General features: G+C 37.4%; 1 protein-coding gene across 1 annotated transcript in view; it reads right to left on the bottom strand.

Annotated features, from left to right (window-relative positions):
- Positions 1-12,567, bottom strand: part of LOC144450957 (uncharacterized) — a 113,000-nt gene that overhangs the window by 76,529 nt on the left and 23,904 nt on the right. Inside the window, exons 2-3 of the mRNA XM_078141717.1 lie at positions 6,178-6,346; positions 3,533-3,614 (exon numbers count right to left, since the gene is read on the bottom strand). Of these exons, the coding sequence (XP_077997843.1) occupies positions 3,533-3,614; positions 6,178-6,314 (219 nt within the window). The 5' untranslated portion in view covers positions 6,315-6,346. The remainder of the gene's footprint in view (positions 1-3,532; positions 3,615-6,177; positions 6,347-12,567) is intronic.

The raw sequence follows: 12,567 nt of genomic DNA on the forward strand, positions 1-12,567 counted from the left end.
CTATCAAACCAATGCACATTGATAAAAACCATGAGCGGTCCCTTTGATGTAATCTCTGCATTTATTAACATTGATAAAAACGATTTTCAAAGTAAAAAGTACCAGACATTGGCAGAAGACAAGAAAATTAGAATTTACATTAGGTAATGCAGGAATTGGTAATGGCTTCTCCTCTGTGACAAGCACAGCTGTGACACATGATATTGTACATGTAGTATGATGTACCCAGTCCCATGACGATAAAGACGTAACACATGTAAGTGTTGACAACTTTCAATGCATGGTCAGTGAATAGCTCTGCCAGTATCATATACCCAACGTGATTGGGTGAAATTGCTCACTTTTTTGTAAGCTGCGATCCTATTGGTCATATATGATGTAGTGACCTAATTACATTAATTATTTCACAACATGGCGACTTGTAAAAAGACTAGCGTAGCGATCACACTTGGAGGTTGGAATGCGCCGTATACAGTCATCTTATGAAGGGAAATTTACATTTTTAGCAATGTTACATTCCTAGAAAGAATACTGATGTTTCTGTGATGTAAATAGCAGATTGAATTACGACATACCATCGTACGGAAGAATTGAAGCTACGTATGTTGATGCGAGTCCACCCACGTGGAATATGTTTACAGTTACACATCGTTGTATGTACTACAAAATCAGGGTTCGTACACTTAAAGCAAAACAAAATTCCAGGACTTTCCCGGGGTTTTTCGTCAGTTTTCCAGGGGTATTCATATTGATTTTGGCCATTTTCCAGGGGTGTTGACACTAAAGTATATTTTTTGGCCATTTTCCAGGGGTGTTGACACTAAAGTATATTTTTTGAATGACAGCTAATTGTCTGATGTGGACGAGAAAAATCAACAACAGTTCCCATATGTCACAAAACATTTTAAAGACAATCGACACTATGCAAGATATTGGTTTCAAAACCACGTTTACACGCTAAGATTAACGGAGAAGCCTCTGTCCTACCCCGTAAGTAGCCGTTTCGTCAAGCTGGTGCATTGATTGTGTAAGATTGAGTCGCAACATTCGTCAGTCTAATTCAGACATATCCAGAAAAATAAATCAAAAACTAAAGTTTGTCCTCGTTATTGTATGGTTTGATGTTACTAGATTTATAAGTCAACTAAAATAATTTCTTTCTTCAAAATTTTGAATAAAAACGTCATTTACGTAACGAAATTTCGAGCTATTAATAACTGAATACATTCATCGCTTGCGTCTCGATGTTTATGTACGGATGCAACGAGTTGCGGAACATCGCGATTTCTCAACTCAACTTGACCATTGACGAATGTTACTGTACCGACAACATAAAACAGTAGTTTATTCTTTTAGAACATGTAACACAAATACCCATTTATCGACGACATAAAAGTCATAACCGTACTTCCACAACCCGGAAATTCAACTGCACCTCCCTAGGCCCTAGCCCTAGTATTGCCATGCCTGAGCTTGTAGTATGTCGACTAGTGTGCCAAACTTGTAACAATTTCTAATCGAAGGTTGATGATGCTTTGATACTCGCTACAGTGTTACGATAATCTTGTTAACAGACCTACTGTACATGTTACCCCCAGCCGGGACTGTTACAATATCATGTCCCTGAAATGACGACTGGGAGAATCAGATGTATGGAGTAGCAATATACGCAAGATCGAAAGAAACACTGCGGCGCCCATTCAACTAATCATAGGCACGGTCTGTGGGGCAAAGTGTCTCGTGGAACGATCGCTTGACTGTCTGGGTTCAATCGGCGTGAATTTTTATTCATCACCGTGGCGAAAGACTGAGAAAATATTTTCGCGATTTCACATTTACGAGATTCTGAATCATATGAATGGGTGGCTCGAGCACAGACATGACGATCGTCAATATTAATTGATCGATTGAACATGATCATTTTCCAGGGGTAGGGCGCATTTTTCTAGGGTTTTCCAGGGCTTTCCAGGGAGGGTTTGAAATTCCAGGGTTTTCCAGGACCGTAAGAACCCTGAAGATATACCAATTCATGCCAAGTCAGTCATTTTCTAAATCCTCCAAAATAATATAACATGACAATTTTTACGACATCGAGTCGTCATGTGATTGTAATGTACTCTTTTGTACTTTTGTTCAAATCAATAGAATAGACGATGTCATTCGTGTCGTTCGAAGCCAAGAGTTTGAAGTAGTCTGGAGCTGAGACTGCCATGTGTTTGCTGTATTGTAATACTATGTATGGTTACCTAAAAGTGTTGTCAACTTGTGTTTTAATTAAATTACAATCATTATCATGCACATGCAGATTAAAAAAATGAAATTATTCTGTTGTCCCCCCCTATTTTGAACTAAATCCCCCAAAATGTTATGCAAGGGGGGGGGGGGGGACAATCAGTATACGGTACTTTAATCTGGCGTATTATCATTCGTATGTAGCCTGCACAACTTCAAATTTATTGTGAGGGAAACCGCCAGCTGTTGTCCCATGGGAGTTACATGAATTTCGATTAAAAGTATACCTTGTCAATCATTTATTAGCTTAGGTATCATACTGTCTTATCATTGGTATGAATATTATACAAATGCTAACTTGTTGCCAAGTAGACCTCTGTAGTAGACCGACTACTTTTGCGACAGTCCCAAGAGAATTACGTGAATAAATTACATGTTTGTCAAATTACGAGAATAAATTACATGCATTCAACTCTCATTACAATGCAGTCTCATTATTGCCCCCAACACACATTAGCACTGGCGGTGTCTCAAAGGGGGCAAACAACTTTGGCGGTACGTCAAAATAATGATGAATAAACAATGCAAGGTCAGATTGTGAATGAATTTTTAGACGTATCATGCGAAAGAATGGGAAGAACAAAAATTTCATTTGTCGCATACCAGGATTTACGTTCTTCTTTTATTAGCTCACACATACACAATCATCTATTCAAAGTTTAGGTATGGGGGGGGGGGGGGGGGGGTTCCCGTAACTTTGCCAAAAGTCGACATTGTAAAAAAGAAAGCCTGGGCGCTTGCCCGTGTGAGGGCGCTAACCCGAGGAGATACGGTAGTTACAACTAGGAACTGTGACTAGATGTTTTACTCTTCATTGCAATGATAACCGTATGTTGTTTGCTAACAGTAAGCCTCATATGTCCCCTCTTTATGACACGTTCCCAGAGACACATACTTGCAAAAAATTGCATCCCCAATGTCAAATATGGTGTGAAATACACACAAATAATGCGTTAAGTTATTCAATCAATCATCAAATCCAATACATCATGATCATATAGTTACATACATTGTATACATATACATGTACACTAAAACCATTAATTTAGGAATGCATGCATATGGGCTACCAGTCACTGCTCTCGGGCTACCAAATTTAAATGATGGTAGCCCACCTGGGCTACCAAGAAAAAAACAAATTTTGAGCCCTGGCCGGGCGATCCCTATAGTACTACTGAACCTCAGTTCAATTGTGCTAAAAATGACCTTGGGATTATTACTAGCATACTTTATTACTTACATATCTAGGGAATGTCTTGAAAGAATGGAACATATAAAACCTGTGAAAGTATACAACTCCAGTGGCAAGGGTATCATATCTCCTGTTGTATGGTGTTAAGGTAAATCATGTACTGTATTGGATCAAAATATTTATATCATATGGTGATTGTAGAAACGCACAAGTCGTTGAATGTTTATTGCCTTTCAAATTTCACCTCTGAATGACAGCAAGGTTCTGCCAAGCTTGAATGTTGTCCTAGTAGCTAACTAATGTTCATTATAATTTGCATAATTAATATCTGTGACTAAATCAATGATACAATCAAAGTACATCAAAGACAAGTCAAGATGGGTAGGGTACGGGGGTAAGGGTAGGAACCTGTTCAAGCATGTCTGAGTTTTGGCTTTGGACATGAAAACTGTGCCAACAAAATCGCTGCCAGGCAGCCATATCGGATTGTATCACGATGAAAATGGATATGCACATGTATATCATTGAACACTGTCCTATACCAACTTTGAATGAGATCTGTTGAATGAGATCTGTTCAAGCATGTCTGAGTTATGGCTTTGGACATGGAAAATTCGCAAACAAAATGGCAGCTGAGGACAAAATAACTGTTGGGTTAACCAGTCCCTGTCAGGTGACATCATTGCAAATGCAATTATCACTAAATGTTCGAAAAAAATAAAATTTCTTTACAGAAATGCAAGGAATTTAAATCTTGAAACGAAAAAGCTTCTTGCGTCAGTGTTGATTCAGTGTCACTTTGACTATGCCTGCTCGGCGTGGTACTCAGGTCTTACTAAACGATCTAAGTCCCGGCTGCAGGTGGCACAAAACAAGATTATTAGATTTCTAGTAGATGTACTCACATTGGGATGGACGAATTTCATAAAGTGGGACTATTGTCAGTTGAACAGAGAATCAGCCAACTCAAATTAAATCACATGTTTTAACATATACAATGGCTATGCACCTCAGTACATGAGAAATCAAATACATATATACAGAAGTAGTTATAATACGAGAAATAGCATTTCAACCTTTAAAATTCCCAGAGTTAAAGGCTGCGGCATTCATACTTTTAGGTACACTGGTACTGCAGTATGGAACAGTTTACCACTGCCAATACGGCATTCTCAGTGTAAAAGTGCATTCAAGAAATCGGTTAAAAACCACTTAATGTCTCAAATACTTGCCAACAGTAAAAGTTAGTAATGTATATACATTTGTTGTATTGTATTTCAGGAGTCATTTCAATGTTTTTTATGTTTCATTTCCATTTTACACTAATCTTGCTTCAATCACCTGACCAGAGTTCTTTGCCTACCACCATGTTGAATTTTTGAAAGAGGACCACAATGGAAATAACTATTAATTGCTTTGTTGTGTTATCCTTGGCAATACTTTTAAATGTATGTTTTTTACTATATATTATTGCCAAATAAATTCAAATCAACCAAACGTGATCCTATTAAAAACAGTAAATGTCCTCTGAACTGCACAATAATGAAGACTCAAGTTACATTTGTACGCTTCGAATTTGACAAGTTTTTAAGTTTCTCACCAGAAAGTGAACTGTGTTATTTACCTGTACAGCTGTTACATTAACAAGTGCCCATACCCATTACCATGACTGTTAGGCAAAGCAACATGCAATATGACTGATATATGTTTTTATCATATACCTATAGAGAGCAATCGTTGTTTATGATGTTTAACATGAAATATCACTTTTGATATGGGTAGTTAAATGTCATGATATTCATGTGAAACGTCATCAGAAAACACTTCTCTGCTTGGACAAAACACATCGATTCTGAACATAAACAAACATAAATACAATGGTGGCCGATCTTCTACATGTATGTTGAAGTTTGGGATATTGTGTATGTCCACAACACTGAGGAATTTTCAAAACAAGAGTGATACTATTTCTGATCGTAAAGTCATAACAACACTGTACAGGTATACATTTTGCAATGGTATCACAGGCACTACTGTGAGTGTCAGCCATCCACTGACACAGTGTACATGTATGCTACCATACCACTATATACATGTAGTACTGATGCAGTGTTCTGCCAAGGTTTCCAACTAGTGGGGACAATGGCCCTTGGTTGCAAAAAGTGGGGTCATTTGACAGGGAGTGGGGTCAATAATTTACAGCTGTTTTCCGTAGACCAAGTCAAAACTATTAAATGAACTATCAAGATCAGTGAGTTTGACAAGGTTTCAGGTTGAGATAGACACCATAATGATAACACACAAACATCACTTACACCATATAGGCTCTGTATTTAGTTAATGGTATAAACAGTAACAGCATGCACACAACTACACAAGGTATAATCTGTTGAAGTCCAAACAAAATACATGGTCACCAGCCAGTGAAAGTTTGTAGAATCAGACAGTTTACAGCTGATTTGACAAAATAAAGAACAAAAATCACTGAGAAAAACATATACAGGATAACTGCTTCAGTATATTGACTACATTTTTAGGTATTTAATATCGGAAGAGTATGTGTCTAAACTTTAACAGATTCTACATTACATTCTACATTCTGTCATTAAAGGGCACACTGCTAACCATCAGGGAGCTACCCATAACAAAGAAAATGTAAAGTGGGGCCTGAAGACTTAAGTTTGAAAGGATACAATCCCAGACTGTTTCCAGCATCACTGATAAATCTTGCACCTTCTTTGCGGTACCTGGCCTCTGTTACAAAATCGATGCCATCCTCTTTACTAGGAGTCTTGTCAAGTTCACTTCTTTCATAGTACCAGATAGGCATCTTGTATACTGTATACTGTAGAGCTTCTTGATCTGAAACCATTGATAATAAATACTGGGTATATAAATATTCACATAATTGAACTTTTGCTGACCTGGATGCATAATTATGTGACAGCTTAATTTTGCTAAAGTTGCCATATTTATTACGGATGAGTTTATACAATAACATTTATAAATACATTTATTGCATTTATACAAGCAGTCTCTACAGTCAGATTACATTCCGTCGATGCAGCGCAGCATCAAGAGGTGGAAAAAAGTCTTTTTCCACAACTAAGATTGTAAGACAAGGTTCACACCTTTCCTCTTTATACAGGATTTATGCATTGAGGATTGTAAAGCTAAGAAGGTCCTTAGCCTTACCCTTACAATCCTCAAAGCATACATCCTGCATAAAGAGGAAAGGTGTCAACCAGTCAAAGACTGGGTAGCAAATTACATAATAATGGCTTGCTGCAGAGCCTCGTTCTGGCATATGCTTTCACGATGGCGATCTTGTCAACATCGTGTGAGGACTACACAGAAGTTTCCGTGGCTTACAACCCTGTAAATCATGTTTTCACTAAATTTCCAAGGTAAATTTTTCTTATTTTGTAGTAAACAACCCATACAATGCGTATTTATATTGAATAAATGTTATAGCAGGAAATTTGCAAGTTGTCAAATTACGGTCGATGCTAATGATTGTAGCTGTGTTGTGTCTGTGTTGAACTTTGTCCTAAAATTTTAGTTTATATTCATTATCTGTGCCAAACTTGGTGTCTCTACCTTATGTGGTCTATATTTCGTACAGATTTCAATCTAACCTTGCAAGTTCTCAAGTTAATGATTGTGGGTACACATACGTACGTCTGTGTTGAATTTACCGTGGCTGACAAAATAGGTTCATAACGCTCAAAACAACACAAAATTTTGAAAACTAAAATTTCAGTTTATTTCATTATCTGTGCCAAATTTGGAGTCTTTACCTTATGTGGTCCATAAATCGTACGAATTTCAATTTGACGTGTAGTTAGAAAATTACTTAGACTGGGGTGTAACCATAGACCCTATGATGTACAAATGTAACAGTGTACCATGTGCGTACGTACGGTATGTAGGGTTGGGCTTCGATGGCCTTGAATGTATTTGTACAATATCTGAATAGCATATCAATAAGGGGTCGACCTTTGGCCTAATTATGATATTTTAACATCCAAAACTTTTGACAAAATATTTGTAATTGACTGATTATTCATAATATAGTGTGTAACATGTAAATATGACTTTTAAGTAACCTTGACATGGTTTTATAGGCAGTAAGTAATTCTACCAAAACATGTGTTTACCCATAGCAATACATGGTATTTCGGTTTTCTCACGATATAACAAAATGCCCAGGGGTGCGCGAGTGGCACCCATCAGATATGCTAACAGGACACCTTTCTGAGGTGGAATCTGCAAAAAAATATCATATAACTCACATTGCAAGGTTAACCCCCCAAAACCACCTCTGGCAACTGGACTACAGGGCTTGTTTGGGTGTTTTAAAATATAATTCTTAAAATATAAGTCGTTGGTATTGCTTGTAAATTTACAAAAAATAAGATGTTGATTACATGAGATTCTGCGCTAAAATCTAGTTTTTTTTTCTTCAGAAAATATGTCAGTGGCACAGTTTAATATACGCGAGGTTGACGGCCATATTGATTATTTCAAGTGTGAACTATAGCGATTTGTATTGGCCCTTTTTCATGGAATTATGCCTTGAAACGACCAAAATCAAACAAAAACAATAAATATACAAGTCATTCAGAATGACATAGTCCCCGCTATAATTGGGTTTTAAGGAATTATCACTACTCTGATCACGCAACAACATTTGTGAACCTAAAACAAACAGACTTAGATATGTTGTGTGTGCTTGTTGGACATGGAATATGCCTCCAACAATAAAGGATTGGTTGGGTATGGGGGATCATATCACGATGAAAATGGAGTCTGAGTTATGGCTTTGGACATGGAAAATTCACAAACAAAATGGCTGCCAGGCAGCCATATTGGATTGTATCACGACGAAAATGGATATGCACATGTATGTCATAGAACACTGTCCTAATACCAACTTTAAATGAGATCTGTTCAAGCATGTCTGAGTTATGGCTTTGGACATGAAAATTCGCAAACAAAATGGCTGCCAGGCAGCCATATTGGATCGTATCACAACGAAAATGGATATGCACATGTATGTCATAGAACACTGTCCTAATACCAACTTTAAATGAGATCTGTTCAAGCATGTCTGAGTTATGGCTTTGGACATGAAAATTCGCAAACAAAATGGCTGCCAGGCAGCCATATTGGATCGTATCACAACGAAAATGGATATGCACATGTATGTCATAGAACACTGTCCTAATGCCAACTTTAAATGAGATCTGTTCAAGCATGTCTGAGTTATGGCTTTGGACATGAAAATTCGCAAACAAAATGGCTGCCAGGCAGCCATATTGGATCGTATCACAACGAAAATGGATATGCACATGTATGTCATAGAACACTGTCCTAATACTAACTTTGAATGAGATCTGTTTAAGCATGTCTGAGTTATGGCTTTGGACATGGAAAATTCATAAACAAAATGGCTGCCAGGCAGCCATATTGGATCGTATCACAACGAAAATGAATATACACATGTACATGTATGTCATAGAACACTGTCCTAATACCAACTTTGAATGAGATCTGTTCAAGCATGTCTGAGTTATGGCTTTGGACATGAAAATTCACAAACAAAATGGCTGCTAGGCGGCCATATTGGATCGTATCATGACAACAATGAATATGCACATGTATGTCATAGAACACTGTCCTAATACCAACTTTGAATGAGATCTGTTCAAGCATATCTGAGTTATGGCTTTAGACGGGGAAAATTAGCAAACATAATGGTTGCTAGGCGGCCATATTGGATCGTATCATAAAACAAATTGACGTGCATATGTATGCCATAATATGTTGCCCCTGTACCAAGTTTGAAAAAAATCGGTCCAGGCATCTCCAAGAAACAGCTGCGGACGAACGGACGGACGGACGGACAGATGGACGGACAGACGGAACCCAATCCATAATCCAACCCATAATCCAACAAGCGACCTATCGGTCGGAATAGCTTCGCTTCGCTTTGTTCTTTTTATTTTTTATTTTGGTAACATGTAGAAGTAGAAGTGGTTCAGATGTTCAGCTCTTTACTATGCAGTTTTGTTTTAGCGATGTAATAAAGTGGTTTCATATGATGTCTCACTATAAAACACATTTTACACAGAAAGTTGGTAATGTATTGTACTTTTATACCATAGTCACCATTTTATTAAACAAGCGACCTATCGGTCAGAATAGCTCCGCTGTTTTTTTTTAAATTTTATTTTTTATTTTGGTGACATGTAGAAGTGGTTCAGTTCTTCAGCTCTTTACTATGCACTTTTGTTTTAGCGATGCAATAAAGTGGTTAGTGGTTTCATATGATGTCTCACTATAAAACACATTTTACACAGAAGTTGGTAATGTATTGTACTTTTATACCATAGTCACCATATTATAACAAAAATTTACTGTTATGAAAAATTGCACAAAATCTCAGAAAAAAAATGACTGGGAAATACACACAACAAAAAAAAAAAATTTTCTAACAAATTTACCAAGTCAACAACATTCAACTTGTACTAGTTGTAGTAGATATATATATAGGGAAGAAATGTATTAATCGCCATCTTAGTTTCCGTACGGCGACAATCCCCAAGTACCCGAAAGAGAGTCATTCTCAGCCAACAGGGTTTGACACTGGAGTAAAAAAGTCACTATCCCACAGGACTAGTAAAATTGATAACGTAGTAGTCCTGCAAAAAAATTGGTGGTCCTATCTTTAAGTGCTTTCGCTTGTTCACTTAGGCTCTTCATCTCTCTTAGTTTTTGCTCTACTTCTAATTCACTTTTCCAAACCCCATCATATTTATTTCAAACCGTGTGTTGTAATTGAACTGTCTATTTCTTTGTAGTTGTTTGTGCATCATCAACTCCTTACTGTAATTTTATTCTCTTTTTTATGTTTTGGAACTTCTTCTCTTTTTTTGTTGCTTTCTGTGAGTAGTTTGTCTTAATTGGAGGGGGGGGGGGAGTAATAAGATGCTATGTGGTCTTATTTCTAGCTTAAATACTACATAACATTTCTGGTACACATTGATCTAACTATTGTATTTTTAAAAGACAAAAAATTACCTTCCCATGGAGCAAGTCTTTATAGTGTTCTCCTTAGTGCATATTAGAATGTATTTACAACATAAAAATAAATAAATTTGAAGGTTACCAGCAGTTACAGCAAAATTTTGTTACTACTTACATGTACAAGTCACCTCGTCTATATTCGTGTCTATGTACTTCCGGGTTGACATAAACGTTAAACGTGATACAGTCGGCCCTATAATTACTAAGAAATGACAAAACCGTTCGCAAAATAAAGTTCAGGATTTTAATTTTTCAAACTGAATATCAATATCCACTACACATTCAATAACTGGTTTCGCGTATTTAGAAATGTGCCCCAAAACATGAACACGGAACACGGAACACGGAATCGTGTCAGTAGCCCCGTCTACACGGCACTAAAAATCCTACCTGAGTATGGGGCTAGTGTTACTAAGTTAGCAGTTTCATTGTAGGCTGTAAGTTGTACCGGTAAAAAAACCAATCATCACATCATGTAGGAAGTACAAAAACATAGAACACGTTGTTTTCTTGCTGAATAAACTCACTGAAATAACAACACGGTCAAATTGCGTCTTCGATTTTGACAGCCACCATTGTTATGATTGAGCTTCACTTAGTTCCGTTGAACGTGGCCGGGCGAATGCTGACATCCAATTTGTACAGCGTTTTTACAAAGGGAGCTCGTCAATTACCTACCGAATAATTAACTCAGAAACGTAGTTTAAATACTAACTGATCTAAAAATTACTGTTCAGAAAGACTACGCATCCGTACATAAATACGAATTCATGCGACAAAGATTTCAACTTTACTACTTGTTACAGTGTAGAGGCCAGCCTTACCCTTATTATACACATATCATCGTACAACTAATTTTATTGGCTATAATATTAGCTACATTTGAAAGGTCTCACTTGATTGGCTCATCCTTCGCTATTCCCGTTTTCAAGAGACACCCCGCCAGAATAAAGTGCCACGTAGTACAGCAATGGCGCGAGATCGCCTGTTGGGCGACTTTCCCACCGGGTGTGCTTTTCGAAAACTACACAACACATGCTTTCATGACACGGAATCATAGAAAATCTACCCCGTTTCCAAACTAATCGTAATTTTATCGCGAATAGACAACCAGAGTTGGTCAAAATAGCAAATTAAAAATCAAATGAATTTTACTATGACCGTGAATTCATCATATAGCCGGTGGTTTGAATTCTGAGCTCCCTAATATACCTATCGAAAAGTCACTATCCCGTCGGACATTTTAGTAACCTTTACTGGTCCTTACAGAAAGTTACTTGACTCGCGGGATAGCAGACCAGCGTGTACGTGTATGTCGAACCCTTGCCATACGTTACAGCATAGACCCTCCTGGTTACAGTGGTAACACTCGTTCATGTTCGATTAAGTGATGAAGTGATCTTTTTTCAAATTTCTTTTCATCACAACAACAAAATCTGCGCGATCAAAAGTGTTGTAAACTAAACCAGAAAGAATTATCGGGCTGGCTAAACTTCCCGATGAACTGGAGTAAGGTCCAAGTCCAAGTAAGCCCCGATAGTACGTGAGAAAATAGTCTCAAACTAGCGATACAACTTTCAAAATATAACTTGACATGTTAGAGTTATACAATTCAAGACGGGTTTTCACTCGAAAACAACAATTCTGTGAATAATGACACTGAACGCAGCGATTTCTCGGACGATGTTACCACTGCACTGTAACGTATGGCTGACAACGACTTGCTTCTGGGTTAGTCCCTCCTGCATCCGGGTACTTGGGATTGTCGCCGTACGGAACTACCACATAGGTAATTTTGACGCTGTAATTTTGCCACCAATATTGATCGTACAAAAACAAAACTCCATAAATGAACCACAAAGTACTTTCCCTTTCAAAATGTGGTAATTTTAGAAAGAGTATTATCGTTTTTATTGACGACTGACTCTGTCAAAAATCGTTCGATACACTTCAGTTCAGGCATGGAAGACTTCTCACAATGATAATGAGTG

Source organism: Glandiceps talaboti, chromosome 2 (genome assembly GCF_964340395.1).
Source record: "Glandiceps talaboti chromosome 2, keGlaTala1.1, whole genome shotgun sequence".
NCBI lineage: Eukaryota > Metazoa > Hemichordata > Enteropneusta > Spengelidae > Glandiceps > Glandiceps talaboti.